This window comes from Tyto alba, unplaced genomic scaffold (genome assembly GCF_018691265.1).
Source record: "Tyto alba isolate M040663 unplaced genomic scaffold, T.alba_DEE_v4.0 Super-Scaffold_13, whole genome shotgun sequence".
In the NCBI taxonomy this organism is placed as follows: domain Eukaryota; kingdom Metazoa; phylum Chordata; class Aves; order Strigiformes; family Tytonidae; genus Tyto; species Tyto alba.
Genome location: NW_024881275.1, coordinates 29,507,148 through 29,525,959, shown reverse-complemented (window position 1 = coordinate 29,525,959; position 18,812 = coordinate 29,507,148). Strand labels below are relative to the sequence as shown.

Genomic DNA, 18,812 nt, shown 5'->3' with positions numbered 1-18,812 from the left:
AAAACACAAACCCCAAAATTAGGATGTTAGTGTTTTCTCACAAATTTAGAGCTCTAAGAAGTGAACTTTGACAAACCAGAAGTAAATATACACATCAGGAATATTGCCTCGCATATTGATCCCAAACAAAACACTGTCAAAACATAACACATTTTTATGTTGTTTGTCTGTGGTTGGAGAGAATCTTCTTTTGGTCCCTCTGTGTGATTGTATTATTGCCTGAAATACAAGATTCAGTTGCACTTTTTCGTTCATTCAGCTAAGAGGTTCCGAGTGGTTTCTGTGAATTCTTAGTCAATGGTTGCTCAATTAAAACCTTTGGTTTAATTTGTGGAGATGACTATCAAGATGTCATCTGTGTGTCTCCTAGGCTGTAGCCTGCCTGTGCCATATTTTAATCCTTCATGTGAAGTTTTACCCTGTAGTTTTGATGAAGTCATGGGATTGGTATATTGGCTTTCAGTAGAAAAACCTATAGCTCAAACTCAGTAATTGTTGGTTTTCTGTCCCAAAATAGAGCCCATCTGTGAAAACAGAAACATGTTTACCTATATATACACCAGAGGACTGTTCAAAAATATGAGCAGGCAGAGCTGAGACCATGTTTCCACGATTAATAGTACTGTATCTGTTCTCTACTGAATCAGTACAAGTTTGATCCAAATCAAATGTGAGCACAGCTGCATTTCAAATTAGCCAAAGCATACAACATCATCCTAATGTCAGCTTTGTGTTTTCCTGCCGGCTTCAAGAGGATAGACAATACCTGATCCAGCATAAGGTTAGAGTGATGCAGAAAAACAATTTCCTTTCAGGTAGAGAGCCTGCCTGCACAAAGTTACCCGGACAGAGTGGTTTAGAAAATCTGAACTGGTCAAGTGAGTGAGTTTGTGGCAGATAAACAGGTTGTCTCAAGTGGATATGTCATTTGGTTGTATACCAGCAGCTATGAAATCAGGTTTATTGCATTGTCAAACCAGAGTCAGAGGAGAGTTAGTACACTGATAGAGATAAAGGACGGCTTCCAGAGAAGTTTCATTTGTGAGTTGGATTGTCACACAACCTGCAACAGCTTGGACATGCCCTTGAAAAGTTCTCCATTAGTAACAGTGGCTTCTTAATAGGGTATTATTTATTAAGCATTAGGAATGTGCAATAATAATGTTTTAGAAACCCTTCAGGCAGATTAGCTGAATCACAGCCTTTTCTAAATGTAGTCTAAAAACTGATTCAGATGGGCATTGTGTGAATGCAGTTAATGTGAACAGTAGACTGGATATGTGTGCCCTTTCATTATTTATTTATTTGTTTATTACAAAGAACATAGCAGCCTTCAAGAAATTTTACTGGTCTAAGTGAAATAAAAAGTTTATCCAATCTGTTTGTCACTGTGATTCTGTAGAGCCATCACTAATGCTGTTCTTAAAAGGAAGGGGAAAGTAATAACAGTGTGTAAACCTCTCTTGAGGTAATGTACCACCTTTTAGAAGCATCAACACTTGAAAATAAGACTTCAGGAGGCTCAGTGGATAATCTGTAGAAAACCAAAGGCAAGAGGGAATTCCAGGGTATTGGGAAAGGAAGTTAAGCTTACTCTTCCACTAAGCGTATATATTTAAGAGTTTTCCTGCTGCTAACCTATGTTTGGCATGCTTCCCTCAGAAAAGCCGTAAGTTGCACATATTGAATATGCAATGGTTGTGTTCCCTCTCCATAGGCCAGATAGAGTGTAAAAATGTTGAATCACACTATGCTGAACTCGCGTTCAGCTCACTTGTTTTCCAGGGATTTAAAGACCCTCTTGGGGCTTTCTTGCAGAAGAAACCAGAGTTGAGGTAAAGCAATTACATTCTCCTTACATAGAGGAGCACCTGCCAACAGTGATGTTGAATTTGCTCCACCAAGATAAGTACTATTTACTTCAAACCAAAAAGCATCTCCAGACACGTAAGGGATAGTAAGGAGATAAAGCAAAGGGGAAAATAAATCCTTTCCATTGATATTCCATCAGGTACTGGCAGCTGAACAAATCCAATTAGTGATCTTTGTGATGGGAAGTCATTAACAAGATATTTACCAGTAATGCTCACTCTTTTCCTAAACATGTTTTTACTCCTTGTCTCATTTCCACACATTTAAGACACTGTGACCACAAATAGGTTAAAAATAAGATCCTCAGAAAGTCTGAGCCTTCTCTTACAACAGTGTAAGTGGGGATGTAATCTGCAGATAAGAAAATTTGAGTAAAATTGTAATGTGAACCTTCAGTGCTTTTATATGTTGTGAGAAGTTTCATATAAAAAGTTATGCACTATGCCTTGCATTTGTGCTTCGCTAAGCTATAGGACCCTTCACTAAAAGGCAAACTGGTGCACCAAAGGGGAGATTTTTTTTTGAATGTGACCCTGCAGTAATCACACATAGCAAATTACCACCTGCAGAGCTTGTGAGACTTTTTTATAGGAAGGGATGATTAGCCTGTTGTTATTGTTGCAGTGTGATTGTGGAAGTTGCAAAGCATCTGTGGGGATTTGGGTGCTTAGTTACTTGGCGGGTCTCAAGTCCTGACGGGAAAACAGTTACACTGAATTATGGCACAACAGATGTAGATTGTCTTCAGCTGATGAGGAATTAGTTCAGCTGTTTCTTTAAGTTTAAGTCAGGTGCTGATTAAAAACAAACATTTTAAAAGGAAACATGCTTTCAGCTCAGTTTTGCATGTTTCCTGTGATTCACTGAAAGTTTGTTCTGACTAAAATGCCACTTACTATTTTGGCAATTACTGCAAATATTGGAAAAAGTTTACAGAGCTCTAAAGTCTTAGGTGGAACAGTCTGCAAATGCAGTGTGTTAATTGCCTTCTGGACAGCTTTTGTTGTGCTATCACCACAAGCCATATGCAGTTTGGAGGTTTTGTGATCAGCAGAATTAACTACTCCAGACATCTGGGGGAAAAAGAAGGTTAAAAAAAAAAAAAAAAGAGGGAGATTGGAATTATTTTTGTACCACCTATTTTAAATAGATGATGAGTTATCTGTTGTTCAGAGTCACCCTTGAAGCATAGCGTGTCTGTCAGTTGTTGGCCAGACAGAACAACACCTAAGTCACAGCCTTGTCTGTGTTGCTTTAGATTTGACCACTTTACCTTTATCAAACAAACAAACAAAAAAAAAACAACTGATGTGAATTACTTTGGGTGCCAAGGGCAGAATTTGAAGTTACTGATCACCAGGTGCATGTGGCATTATTTAGGTTTTCTACCCAGTAACAGATATGTAAAGGGAAGCTTTATTTTACTTCTTTCAAAAGCAGTGTACCTTTTATTGTCTTTATTTAGAACGAAATATATTTTAATGTGCTTGAAAGAAATTGAGAACACAACTTCCACCCATCATTAATTTTCTGAGATTATGCTGAGGAAGAAAAATAAAACCTGAGAATCCCAGAGTTGGTTTAATGACTTTCTTTATAAAGTAAAGTTCATAGTGAGATCACTGTTTGTAAAAGTTTATTATTTCACAAAACATGGGCAGCTTTTGTGTCAACTTAGAAATATGATCACTTTTCATTTCTGAGTCAATTAGAGTAAGGAAAAAAAAAAAGACCCTCTATCAACAAAAGCACCCCCTATGCCTTTTGTTAATTGGAAGTTAAGGTCTTGGTAAACACTCGGGTTACTTCAATCTGAGCTCATGAGCAAAATGAAATGTGTCTGTAATTAAAAATGTGTAAATTTGGCTTATAAATAGCAGTGGCCTTTTAAAGAGGAAAGAATGTCAAACTTGTTAACTGTGGAAGTAGTCATTACTCTGTGCTATCATACAGTTACACGTTAATTATTATTTAATATTTAACATCCCTTTTATCAGATGTCACACTAGCTGTATGTAGGATCTTCTTGTTAGGTTAAAACTGGAACTGGTGGTTTTCTCGGTCAGAATTAACTTCAGTCAGTCTTAACAGTTAGTAGGAAGAACAACTTTAAGACTTTCTCAGTTCCCAGATTTAAGCCTACCTTAATCATGATGCCATTTACATTAGAAGGGCTGGCATGTTGACTTGTCTAAACCCACATGAATGAATTCTTTCAACACAAGAATTTCAGACTATACCTTACAAAAGCTTCTTCTGCACAGAGGAGGATATTCACAATATTGTAGTTTCAGGTTGAATAATGTTACATATAGGATATTTGTTAGTAACTTCCTGTAATCACCTTGCTACTGTGTATGGTCTGTACAGACGAGTTTTCTCCCCAGTAACTTCTTTGTGGCCACATACAGTAAAGGAATAATCCCATGTTTATCTGTCAGCAGAGATCCTTTTACTACATCTGTCAACATGCTTAGAACTGTGAATGACTCAAAATAGGTTCTGCAGTTTCACTGCAGTATAAAGAGATAAAGAAAATCATACATCAACTTCAAGTAAGGTAGACAAACATTTCAAGATTCAAGTATTTTTTTAAGTTTTCTTTAGTGTAAAAGTTTGTTGTTGAAGTTCAAAGGTTGTATAGTGGATAAATGTCTTGTAGATAGTTTTTAAAACTTATTTAAGACCAAAATATTCCTTCCTTTTGGTATTTTTTCATCTAGACACTTTTTCCATTGGAAAAACATGTCCAAATAGCATTTGGGGGGTTTTTAACAACAGTAGAAATGGTTATGCTCATTCAATCCAATGTCCTACACAACAATTTTCTCTGGGGAAAAAAAAAATAATAAAAGAGAAGCATTTTGACTTGGTTGGTCCTGTTCATTGTATCTTTCATTCTGAAGGTGTACGGATGCTGGATGGAGATGTGACAGACATGGTAGAAGCAAAGTCTCTAAGCCTCAATCCCCAGCACATCCATATCTACAGTGCCAGCTGGGGGCCTGATGACGATGGTAAGACTGTGGATGGACCTGCTTCTCTAGCACGTCAGGCCTTTGAGAATGGCATCAGAATGGTAGGTTGGCATCAAAGTGCATCTCATGGATCTGCTCTCATGTGCAGGTGTAAGGGTACACACGCCTGGTCTGTGCAAGTGCACAGCATGGGGAAGAAGAAAGGATTCTGAAGGAAAGAAGAAAAGCTTCCTTTGCATAAAACTAAAAATACAGTTTCCTTCTATAGTGACCCAATGGTCAATCCTTCCTGAAGCATCAGCTTTGTTCATTTTCAACTGAAATATATCATCCTCAGTGTCCTTTAAAAGTCCTCTGAGGTAATGATGTAACTGAGAGAAAAAATAAGACTGAAAAATGCTACTTTGTTCAGCAGTGCCCCGTCATCAACTCTGAATTGCAATGCAATTTTAAAGAAAAAGCCTTGACTGATTTTCCTTCTTTCTTCTTTTCTTTCATTGCTTTGTTTTGCTTGATTTCTTAATTGAAGTTTGATGTTATTAGGGGGTTGGGGGCTAAAAAAAAGTCTATACCCATGTTTCTTTTAGCATTTATGTCTGGTCTCAGAGAACTTACGCTCTATTTATAGCTTACATATACATTTCTCTACAAGTCTGTGCTATTACATTTTCTCTGTGTTATAGCCCAGAGATCTTCGATAATACAACACACAAAATTCCAAATGCCCCTATATGAAAAAATCTAGGACCTTTTCAACTTTCTTCAATAAGTTAGTGTCAAACAAATAAGACCACAGAAGGAAACAAGTGGTTAGAGGAACTTTTGATGTCAGAGACCAGTTTTTAGTTCTTCCTTTTACTCTTCTGCTTGTTAAACAGATCAGGGAATTCCTCATTTTCCAGCACTCACACCACTTTCCACTATATAGGACTGGTGGAAAGGATTTTACGGCTTTGCACTTGAAGATCTGAGCATTATTTTGAACGTACCAGGAGACTTGCTAGTTCAGTGGTGGGTGGCTCTAGGATCAGAAAATAGTGGATTAATACAAAGCTTTTGTTTTAAGAGACTGAAACTGTTGGACCGAAGTGAAACTGTAAGGTAGTTACTGGAACATCGTAACACTGCAGCAAGATTGGAAAGTTCAGCTATTATTGAAGTCAATAAGTGTTTTAACAAGGTATGCCAAGACTGATTTTAGCAAACTATAGCTAATGTTCAGCCTGGAAGATTTATGCCATGCGTAAAAGACAGTGTCTGCCACTAAGAGACTGTAATAATTTAAGGTACACCACAAAAAGCAGTCATAACAGCAAACAGGGACAGTGGGTGCAGAGGGTAATAGGCAGAGTTACAAGAGCACCTGGTCAAGCTGACAGTGCAGTGCTTCAGGTGATTTACAATATGTTTGTAAGTTGTAAATAAATACATCGTCAAATTGATACCCAGTATCACCGTAAGTATTGCCTAGCACCACAAACCTAGGTGTGAATTCACATCTGATCATAGCTGCACCCCGGGCTTATTTCAGTTTGCTTGATGAAGTTGCATAAATTTCTTGCTCTCTCCACTGTCCTCCCTGCCCCAAATGTGGATAAACTGTGAAGAACAATTACTGAAATACTAATGACAGAGACTGTGTGCTTCCTATGCTCTGTGATCTTAAAGACACGTCTCAAACTCAGTTCTGTGAATGCTTTGCTAACCGTGCAGCCACAGACCACTGCCTTCATTTCACTTGGTCGTATGATGACCATTTGGTGTGGAGCTGCGGATTTACACTTAGCTTGTTGTGCATTATGTAATATGTGAAGTCAACCATAACAAAATACTCAAGCATTGAACTTAACTTCACCCTGCAAAAAATTCTAGGGGCTTAGCAGTTAAACACATTTAGGGACACCGGTAGATTCTGCCCCAGAGAACTCTGCTGTATTTAGTAATCATTATTAAAATAGTTATCCAAGTGCTCTTAGAACAATATAAGAAGTGTATAGAAGGCCAAATGCATCTCCATTACTGCTTCCCTTGCATCATCACTCCTCCTCTCAGATGGAATATCAGCACTCCTCATCACTCAGCTAGAGTTTACTACTGTTTGACAGAGAAGAAAAAGAATAAAGTGATGAAGGGGACCCTAATGGAACTGCAGGATGCAGGGGAATTTGAACAAAATAAGTTTTATGTTTAAACATACATATGTGTTAGTTTAAATGTCATATTTTGTGTAGGTAATAAAATCATGAAAAGTTCAGCCCAAATTGCTGCACCAGAACTCAGCTGTCTCCTCAGACTTGGGGTAAATCCAGTATAAATCAAGAATGTGGAATAATTTACCAAGAGTGTGGATCTTGCCTACAAACATTATTGTTCCATTGTTATTATTATAGCTGTAATATGAGAGGATACCCTACAGAACCCAGATGAATTTAATTTTATCAGCACATTGTTTTATATTTTTAGTGCAAACATAGTATTTAATCTTAAAATTCTGAGGTGGTCTTTTCTTCTGATAACAATGCAGAAAAAGAGCTTGGTATGTTTTTTCATAAACTGTAGAAGTCATATTTGATGCAAGTAAAATTATTCTTTTTTACAATTCATCTTCTATTTCATTTTATCAAAATTTTGTTCTGCCCAAAGTTGCCCATGCAGAGTTGGGTAGATGTAAATATTTCCATGTATTTGGAAATTTTGTGTAGCTCTGACTGTGAAGGCTTTTTCACTTCTACTAAGGAAATAAAAGTTCTCTTTGAAACTTACATAAATCATACTGATAAGAAATACAGAATGTTTAAGTGTAATCTCTAATTTTTAAATGTAATACGGACTGGAGGCTTGTAAATGTATATCTCAGTTACCACCTTCCCTAATAGGCGTAGTTTCCAGAAAAAAATTGCTTTAAGATTAATCTGTTCTTTTCCCTTTTAATAAACCATGCCTTTCCATGTTCAGATAAAGCTACATTTTCTATATTTCCTTACACTGTCATAAGATGTGTCATTTTAAAAGATGAGGCAAATGGTAGAAGAAAGACAAATGACCTCTGTGCCAAAATACTCCTAAAATCAGATCATTGTCCAAGGTAATGACTAGATACTCAGCCAAACATAGATTTCCCCAAGCAGTCACAGTAATTATGCAAATAATAGTAGGCAGACAAAAATGCTTATTGTGCTGTGTACAGATCTTGACCTTCCTTTTTTAGAAATACTGAACTGAACAACACCAGTATTACATCTAGTATAGCATGTGTGATGTAAGTTAAAGTAGCCTTGGTACAGGAAAATTTGGCAAGACCCTCTTTCAGACCTACACAAAGGCTCAAGATTGATATTCTTCATTTATTGTGCATGTGCACACACAACAGGATATTATTTTTTTAAAATAGGAAAGGTCAAGATTTTTTAAAAGCATCTGAAAAAGAAATTATGCTCAACTTGTTTAATTAGGAAAATCAAAGGTGGTGCTGAATAATAGCTTTGATTAGAGTATAATTAAACAGAATTATTACTTTTTTTTTTTTTTATTATACTCATGAAGTAAAAATTAAATGGATGCAAGAACCACAGTTTCTTACTCAGTTTGCTGTGAGACCGGGATCCATGAAAAAAATGCCTGGTTTATCTTTAGTGGATATTATACCAATTAACAGCTCTTGCAGGGTGTTTCAGAACTATTGTTATTTTCAAATCTGCTGAGATAATATGATTACTCCTTCCAAATCCTGCAGAAAATAACAAAGATTAATGACTGTAGAGTTTTTCCATAGAGTCCCACAGAGACAGCACATGCCTTGAATTGAAATAGACAAATCTGTCTACAGAAAGGATACTGAGTAATAACTGAGTTTATGAAATGACAACCTAACCCACAAGTTAAATATGCTTTAAAAATTCTGCCCAGGATCAAGGTAAAGGAAGAGGAAACCAATTTTTAAACCTATCTCAAGTACCACGATTTTCTGTCATCTTTAGGATTTTTTGTTTAATTCTATTAGATTTGCATACTTGAGTTCAAAGAGAAACTTTGGAGACTTTGCTATCAAACAATTTCTATGCAAATATAAAAGCTCCCTTTATATCGTGCTTCCAGTTGACAAGGTCTTTTTCTTGGAAATAGTGTAGTCATAAGGGTGGAAAATTCTAGGGACTTGTATTTTAAATACCAGTTTATTACAAGTTGTAGACTTAATAATCTAAAAAATAATTTCATTATAATCATGCAGAATTTTCCTGAAAAAAATAAGACTAGAGACAGTATATCCAAAAGTAACATATTCAAGAAAAGATTAGGTATGCAGTGTCACATTTCACCCTGTGTTCAAGAACAAACACTCTTAGCATTGCAAAATGTGATTGTGGTCATATCATGTAATAAGACTGTACTTAGACTGGGACAAAAGGGAGAACACAAAAGCCTTCCTTTGATTCAGGAAGATAACACCAAAGTACCATTAGATTTTAAGATGACTGTCTGTACCTCACAGTCTATAAGCACAATGCTATAAACCCTTGAGAAACAGGCTCGCTGATTCATGGCTCTGTGAGCCATTCAGACTAGTTCATTTCTATTCATACAATTAAGTCTGTTATTCTGGGATCAGTCTCAACATCATTCGGAGAGTAATGCGTTTCAGATATTCTGACTTGTTCTTTCACTGCTGTTTGGTGAAGACCTAATAGTCAAGTTTTTGGATATATGAATCCTGTTGATATTTCACGTTGCGTGGTTTCAAAGAGCTGGTTATCTCACCTCTCCAAAAGTCTTGCCAACTGCATGCTTTATGTTGTTGTTCTGCAGTACCCATAAGGTAGTCCAAATCAGTGACAGGGCAGGTCATCTTTAATATAACCTAAGAGGGTGGAGAGGTAGGGAAATCTACAGGGCAACTTTTGGCTTTCTGCCTGCGTCAGTGCAGGGGCCTTCATCTTATTGCTATGACACCATTCTGTTTAGCAAGCTGAACACAAGCCAAAATGTTTGATGGACATTAATGATCAGATGCCATGTGGCTGATCCTCTTGTGAGAACTCGGCTTGGTGCCTTCCCTCCCATCATCACTGCCCCTTCTCATCTCTCTCGCTTCACCAACTTTGGCTGCAGAGTGTGTGTTCACAGTGTTTGCTGGGAGCAGAAGGGTCTCTTACAATCACTAAACAAGTCTCCTACCCACATGCAAGGGAGAGAAAGGCAAGGGAAGAAAAGGGAAGAGAAGAAAAGGCAAAGGAGAAAAGAAAGAAAAGGATTTTATATAACTGTTATCATCATTATTATTATTACTATCACTATATGCTTCTACTTCAAACATGGAAGAGATTGTTCATAATTTTCATGTGTCCAGGCAAAGGTTTGTTACCTGTGTTGTACCAAGATGTTTCTCCTAAATTTATTTGTCCTGTAATCATTTCTCTGTATCACTTGGAGTTGGATGTGTTGCCTACACAAAGAGGAGTTACTCTGTTCTGCTTTACCAGAGAATTGCACTATAAAAATCAAAGACAGAAGTTACTGCAAGAAGACTTACAGTCAGATGTGTCAAAATAACTTCCAAAATGGCTGCCATTTTATACACTGAAATATTGTGATGCACAGAGGTTAAAAGCAGATTTGTTAAACTGTGTATTGTGTTTATTCACCTTGTACAGCTGCCATTCAAGACTGAATAACACATATCTGTGTGTATGCGTATCTCAGATCATCTGTAGATACATTTTGCATGCACAAGACTTTCTGTGCGTTTCTGGTTAGTTGGCCAAAAACTACTTGTTGAAGATCAATCAGAAGAATTAGTGCTGTGCTTGGGGAAGGTCTCAGAAGACATGACTTCCAGTATGCTGATGTAACCTAATACTAGCTTCTGGCATTTATCTATTATATGAGTTACATGTATACTGTGTATGCCTATTGCATCTATGATGTAATATCTGAACTTGTGATGTTATAGTTACTTCAACATATCAAGTTAAACTTGGCATGGCTCTGTACTACAGGTGGGTGCTGACTATTGTACCAGAACTGGAAAACTCTTATGGCATTTTAAAATTGCAATTCTTCTTTCTGATGTCATGAGACATAGCACCATTGGCTTGAAATAATATTCCTAGTTCTAACATCAGAAAAGCTAATTATCATCTAGTCCTACCTTCATCATCAGTCAGATGGCAAAATTTCATCCAATTCTTACTACTTCAATATCCGTGTTTTCTTGATCCCTCTATTATTTTCTGTTTTCCGTATAACTTTGGGAAAGAGCGAGTCTTGACTGAAATCTGTTATGTCCATGGTAGTGCAAGTCACTAACACCCTTCACTATTAAAAGATATAGCTTGTTACTCATCTAAATCTCTTAGTTTCCTTTCCCCTGTAATATGTTTCTTCTGTTTATGGTGCATCTTATGGTGTTAGAAATCTCCATATGTAAGTAATTACAGATTTTGGCCAAGTGGTCTCTTCGATAAATTGAATTGGAACATGGGGACATAAGACAGGAAATGACTGTGTAGGTCATCCAGTACAGTTCTTTACTATCACAGTCATCATGTCCTATAATTACATTCAGCAATTTCTATTCCTGAATGAATTAGAAATGCTTTCCCCTCCATTTCTGTTGGGAGAGCGTTTCACAGCCATCACTAATCTATTGGTTAGAGAATTTCTTCTAAGTTCCAGCCAGGTTTACTCATGTGCAGTTTTCTGCCCATTTGTTCCTGGGCCAGAATTGTGCTTCAGCTTAAATACCTTTTCTCCTTCCATTTTTGTGTCTGACATATTTATAGAACACAGTCCCCTCTCAGACTTCATTTTGATGTGATAAACAAGCCGTTAGTCACTTTAAAACTAGGCTGTCCGTCTCCTTGCTCATCAGAGTGGTGCTTCTCTCCACACCTTCCAGCCTGAATTCTTTTCTTGAATGCAGGTGATCATAATTACTAGATTCATTAACATGTTTTCTGAACAAAATCACCTAACAACTTTGTTTCACTGGCTCATCCTTAAAATATTCTATTCATAACTTCATTAACTCCTGTGTTTCTCCAGTACAGACCACATCATCTCCAGTGCAACAATTTCCACCTTGACCTTGTTTTTACATTAACCTTCATTTTCTTTTGTTTCATTACTGATTTCTGCAGGGCTCATCACATGTTTTACAGAAACCAGACAGTTTGATTCTAATACATTTCTCTGCATAAAATAAGTTATCAGAGAAAAACTTAACAGATTTACCTGAAATTCTAAAGTGCATGTTGCATTTTAACCTGTTTCTATTAATACTGTTGTCTCTTAGTCTGTCCTTCAAAATCTGTTCTTCAGCCTTAACAGTAATGTTTTGTGTATTCAGTTTCGTTCTGTTAGTCAGAATTTCCAAACCACAATTCATTCCTGTAGTGCTTTCTGAAACACTTGCTGTTTCCCAGCATTATGTTTTTCAAGCATGGGTACCAGAATGGGTCATGGAAGTTGTAGCCTTCTCTGTGCGTGTGTAGTACTGTTTCCTTATTCCCTGCATGTGTTCATATTCACCCTGCTTACCGATCCAAGGAGCAGACTAAATTTTAGTGCAGTTCATTGCCAATTGGTTATCTTCCATGACCCTAAACTCCCTTTCAGAGTCACCACTTTCCAACAGTTTGTCCACGTTCCTGTATGTCTTACCAACCAGCTTCATTTCTAGGTCTTACTGCCTTGCATTTGGCTGATACACATATTTTAGGATGCCTTAAAGGCTTTGGAGATGTGGTTTAGACTTGATAGGATTTAGTTTTCTCCAAACTGAAATTGCCCAGCAAAAATCAGGTTAGGTGACAACCTTAACAGATCATTAAGCTAATACTAATTCATTGCTTTACCATTTGCATGTTGTTAGCAACTTTCAGTATTCAGCCAAAGCAGAATTAGGGATATTGCTTTCCAGTAAATGAAATAGAGTTTAGGCTCAGTCATACCTGGATGAACTTTGATACTGTACACTTTATTTTCTTTTGGAAATATATAAACAAAGCTAACCTTAAAATTTCTCTACTTTGCGTTCTGTGAAAAATGAGCTTTTTCACAGACAGTCAACGTGTAGTACAAAAAAAAATGCAGAAGAAGAAATAATATACCAGAAATGTTCTTACATTACATTCAATGGAATATACAAATCCTAAAAGGCAGGAAAATTTGGAATGAGAGTTACAGGAAAATATACCTCAAAATGTCCAGTTTCCTTACAATGTCACAAAGTGTACTGGAAACCAAAACTGTTTAGTTACCTCATCCCATCTCACACATATATGGAAACTGTTGTAACAAGCCAGAATAACATTACTGCTTTTGGACCTGTTGTCAAAAGTGGCCTCTGGTTTTGAGTGCCCAGCCTGAAACAGGTGATATATTTGAACATAAATATCCACACCTTTCTTGTTGTGGGGTAAATCTTAATTTGGAAAGTCAATACTGAAAAGCAGCTTTGGCAAATGGTGCTTTTCCATACACGTAAGATTTACATTTCAGAGAGTGCATTTTTAAAACATTAATCTGATTACTTTGTGTGGGCAAATCACATCTCCGCTTTACTCATATACTGTAACAACAGCAGAATCTATGTATTTCTACATGTTATGTGGGAAAAAAATAGATTTCTAAAAGGCAAATTGCTGGAAGTTTGGCATTAAGAGTTTTCTGTGCATAGAATTTAACATAAGTTTAAGGCACAAAACCATGAGGGCAATGATTTTGTACACAACCTATGTGCATTGTATCTTCCTAAACAAATGCTACAGGAGAGAAACTGCACAGTGATTACTGTAGTCCTCAGTCTGCAGAGGTAGAAGTGGAGCAGCCTTGTTTTCTGGCTCATCTACTGAACAGAGCTAAATCTGCGGAAAATTTTAGATTCTTTGATGAACCTCAGAAGTTTGACAGATGTCTCAAAACCTGACGTTTTCCATAAGGAGGAGTTTGACGTTAGTAGTAAAACAACTCTGTGGATCTGGTGGCCATGGACTCCTCTCTAGAGCGTTTAATCAGATGGTGGTATAAAGGTGATGAGAATTGCCTGAACCCACTCCACAGAATGGGTGTGTGTGAAGTCCATCCTGTATCCAGTCCTAACACAAATATCTTTCTTGTGCACTGGCTGTTTACTTTGGCTTTGCATGCAGAGACAATTTCATAGAACGGTTTGGGTTAGAAGGGACCTTAAAGACAATCTAGTCCCAACCCCCTGCCATGGGCCGGGACACCTTCCACCAGACCAGGTTGCTCCCAGCCCCGTCCAACCTGGCCTTGAACACTCCCAGGGAGGGGGCAGCCACAGCTGCTCTGGGCAACCTGTGCCAGTGTATCACCACCTTTACAATGAAGAACTTCTTCCTTACATCTAACCTAAATCTACCCTCTTTCAGTTTAAAGCCATTACCCTTTGTGCTATCACTACATGCCCTTGTAAAAAGTCCCTCCCCAGCTTTCCTGTAGGCTCCCTTTAGGTACTGGAAAGCCGGTATAAGGTCTCCCCAGAGCCTTCTCCATGCTGAGCAACCTATCATTATTTCACCTATCATTAACAAGAGACTTTATGAGCAGAAATTTTGGAAAATGCGGATCTTGTTTTATCACAGGTGTTTACAATATACAGCTTATTTTATCCCAGTAACAATATCAGCAACAATAGTAATGATAATATGGAGAGATAGCCTGAACCAGAACTGCAATTCGTGCAGCCCTGTAGTTGGCTCTATTTTGTTTAGGAAAATGAGAAATTCATTCCAGCATTCCACAGGTTCAGATTTCAGGTTTCAGCCAACACTTCTTTGGTTGCACTTTAAGCACTAATTATAGCTCTGTGGGGAATATCTTGGAGCTGTTAAGCTGTTGTTCTAGTGAAGAGTAAAATAAAAAATACACCACATGCAAGGATGCATGTTGAAATGTTCCACTGATATATCCCAATAATTATTGTGCTAATGCATGGGTGCTTGTGGTTATTCAATATGTTATAATTTTTTTATGCACACATTAAAATATTTTCACGCTTCATTATTTTAAGGTATCATATCCTATGAGCTAACAAAATACATTTTTTCTTTTTTTCCTTTGTTGTGATTAATTATTTTTTCTTTCCTTTTCTTCATTAAGAAGCTGGTTCAGAAGTAGCAAAAATGTTTTACTTTGTTAACAACAATTTGCCTTTTCAACTATATAATGTAATTGTTGCTTTTTGTGAGTAGTGACAGATTTTTGCATTATATATGTATTGTTTGTATGCCTGTTACAGCACTAAGAAATATTTTCTTGACTTCCTAGTTTTCCTAAGAGTCAAACCATGACTGCTAGTATGAAAACACAGGACTCAGTTTTTAGATATTTCCTCAAACATGCATCTTTATTTATGCACACGTGTTAGGCTTATTACTCTTTTCTTCATGGTCATGATAGGTACACATTTTTAGTGAACTGATGCACAAATGTGAAATTTTCTGACAGTGTGGATACCTCACCAGATTTAATGGCCTCAGAAATTTTTCTATTTGTTCATGAATTTTTGCTTTTAATACCTAAGGGGTCTGTTTTTAAAAAAGTTTGGCTATCTTCTGATAGCACTTCAGAATTGCTGGCTTGGACTCTCAGCTTACCATTATCTGTTTTGGAGAGATGCCTACTTTCAAGTGAGAGTGTTGTGCAGTCTACAGAAGAGTCTTTTATGGGTGTTGTGCCAGACTATTTTTCATTCCTAGATTAGAGGTTAAGTGGACTGGTAGAAACTCAGCAGGAGCTGGGAGATGCTGCTTCTCAAAAGCAAAATGCTGCCAGTCAGTAGATTGGCAGCCCAGTGCCTCTATTCTAAGTTTTATATTTTCATTATTTGTTTTCTGTTCATGTGTATGGGATTTCCAGCATACTGGTGCCAAATTACCTTTCCTTGGCTGCAACCCCTGTACCTCTAATTACTCCAGGTCAGTGGTTCTGTCCTCTGCCATTTCAGCTCCTTAACATTTTCTTCTCTGTACCTTGGTAAATTTGATCACTTATATAGAGCCAGCAACTCACCCCATAGGCAGGGATGGTTATTGGGGCATTTAATTCCTGTGCAGGAAAACATCAGGATTCACAGGCTGGATTAAGGCAGCTTGACTTGTAAAGCAGTGAATGAATGTCCAGTCTAAACTTTGTAAAATAGTGTGAATAAATCTTGCTCCACTGGCTCAAACTATACCTCATAGATGGAAACAGTTTTTATTAGATGGAAGTGTGCTGGAAGCAACTTGAAAGTATGTGGAGCTGCTGGTTATCCTTAGACAAGTATGTGAAGACCTCTACCTTATAATGGTTCCTGCTGGTACCAATAGGGCATTCACTCATAAAGATGTGGTTAATATGTATACACACACACACACACATATATACAAACACACACGCTTGGAGCGGGGGATGTTCTTTTAATAGTGTTAGGAAATTCTGCAGATGTCATTATGGACATGTTCATACTGGCTCTGGTTCTTGGCAGACTAACCCTTCCGTGATGTTGAACTGGAAAAAAAAAAAAAAAAAAAAATGTGCTTCCATATCACTTACCCTGCTTGCAACTTGCTGACCAAGGAAAAGGAGGCACTAGCAGAAAAAAAATCAGAATGCCCCAAGATTCTTGTGCCATGCTTTCACAGGTACAATTTCTGCCTTGGGGCCTCTTTTTGTCATTGACCTGAGTCTGTTTCATTCAAGATCAGCTGTCTGCTGAGCACACTGGCTTTGCCCAGAAAATGTGCTAGAAAATTGGACTGTGACTAGGTCAAGAGCAAGTTTTAGTTGTCAGTGAAAGACTTTTTGTTTTACATAATGGAACACTTAATTATTTTTTTTTTAATGATCTGACATTTTATGCAATTTATGAAAGTAGACAAAAAAAAAGGAGAACATTTCATAATGGTCTGACATGTGCACTGACAAGCCAAGTGCAGTTATAGACACCTTACAGACTTTGTAAGAGGAAGTCTGTAGCCATCGTTGCAAATGGAAGAGCAGAAACAACACTGTGCCTAGGGACAGAGGTAATGCATTTTAACATCATGGGACAAAGTACACTAAGCATACTTTGCTGCGTGCCCACCCTGGTCTATGTCTCTGCTATAGTTCACTAACTCTTTTAGTTTTGCTTAAGTTGTACCCGTATGGTTTGTAAATGCACCTTTGCTTTTGAGTAATAAATGACACATGGCTTCTTTGGCAGCTCAAGGCTTGACTTTTCATCTTGACACCCTTGGGCATCTGGCAGATGACAGATGATAGATTTAGACAAACAGTAAAAGCCACAGAGTGCCTTGCATGTGTGTTTATCTTAACTTCTTAACACAGTCCAAATGTTATTTAACTTTATGTATTTAAAGGAGACCAATTGGGAATGGCATTCACATACAGTAGGACAGCTGATGCTGTTGCTCTAATTACTTGTTTGGTATAGTTACTAGCAAGTTTATAATTTCCTGAGCATGACTGGGTCTATTGAATTAAAGTAGGGTGTTTGGAAACAGGGAGAAAGAGGAAACCAAATGGTAGTTTAACAATAGGCAGTAAATGTAAACCAGAACTTATTTACTTGACATATTATTTTAGTCAGGTTGAATTTAGTTTGGGGGTTTGCTATTTTTTTTTTTTTTTGTCTGCCATTTGCTTTGCCAAATAGCTTCTAGGAACAAGATCTTTAGCATGGTTTTTAGACTGAAGGTAATGCGGTTGTTTTCTGTGAAATACTGAGTTGTTAAATGTGCAGTACGGCAATGTGTTAGAGGAATGGGAATTCTTTCTTTGTATGTATTAGAAAATACTCTTTTCCATTAGTCAGTGCACCTGGTACTTACTTTTTTATTGCAATAACAGACATGTTGATACTTTATATATTTGCAGGAGACACTAGTTTTGAAGAAATACTTGTTATTATTTGTTTACAAAAAACTTGGCATGGAAAGGTAAATTTGGGAGCATACTGCTGTTATTTTTAAAGCCCTGTCATTAGTATTAAAATCTAAATTGGTACATATTATTTTTAAATACTGCATTGCAGAATTTCTAACATGCTTTGGTATGTTTTCATCAGGACTACATTTTGTACCCAAAAATGTGTTCACATATCTGTTTCTGCAGCTCATTTTTCATTATTAGTACAGCACCATAAGTATGGATCTAAAGAAATATAGACACATTCTCTGTGCAGAGAAGCTAATAATTCAAGGGTTACTCCTGCAAAATGTACGCAAAATACAGTCCTATCCTGCTGTGAAAAGGTTTTCATTGCATGAATGGGACAAATCATGTTATACTGATGTTTGCAGACAAAGCCAGCCGATGATGACAGCAGAAAACAGGCAGATGGACTGTTATTGATAGGATATTTTCCTGTATGCATATGTTTCTGAGGATTTTTTTTTACAAAACTTTTTTTTAAAAAGTGGAAGATAGACTTTTAGACAAAATATTAAACTAGTTAGATTCCATTTTTCTTCTTATTGGATCTGTGGTTTGACTACCCTGAATTCTCATTTCTTCTCTCTTGGTTGTGTTGATGGGTTACTCCAAATTTCCCATGGGGTTTTGACTTGGCCAAATGTACTTACATAGTACTGTGCTTTCAAGAAACACATGTGAAGAAGAAAAATGTAAAAATCTCCAGATAGCAGATACTTATGAAAATTCTTCAAAAAAAAGGTTTTGATGGAATATTTTGTCCTTTTCTGGAGGTAGAAGTATGTCTGTATGATATGCTTTTTTTCAGTGTATGCTACCTGCCTATGAATATATTAATATTGTTGGGGTGTGTGTATGTAGGAGAGAGAAGTTGTTTTTTAAGGGAAATGTAGGGCTAAACAGGGATCTGTACATGACTCTGAAACAGATATCAGAATTGATGGACAAGCCAAAAGTGATCATTAGGGAGACAGAAGATGAAAGCAAATAATAGAATACTGCTGGGAAGCATGCTCTAAT

The 18,812-nt window shown here is 37.1% G+C and overlaps 1 protein-coding gene across 3 annotated transcripts in view; it reads left to right on the top strand.

Annotated features, from left to right (window-relative positions):
• Nucleotides 1-18,812, top strand: part of PCSK5 (proprotein convertase subtilisin/kexin type 5) — a 246,574-nt gene that overhangs the window by 99,155 nt on the left and 128,607 nt on the right. For all 3 annotated transcript variants that reach the window (XM_042787933.1, XM_042787934.1, XM_042787935.1), the window contains exon 7: nucleotides 4,779-4,951. In XM_042787933.1, the coding sequence (XP_042643867.1) occupies nucleotides 4,779-4,951 (173 nt within the window). The remainder of the gene's footprint in view (nucleotides 1-4,778; nucleotides 4,952-18,812) is intronic.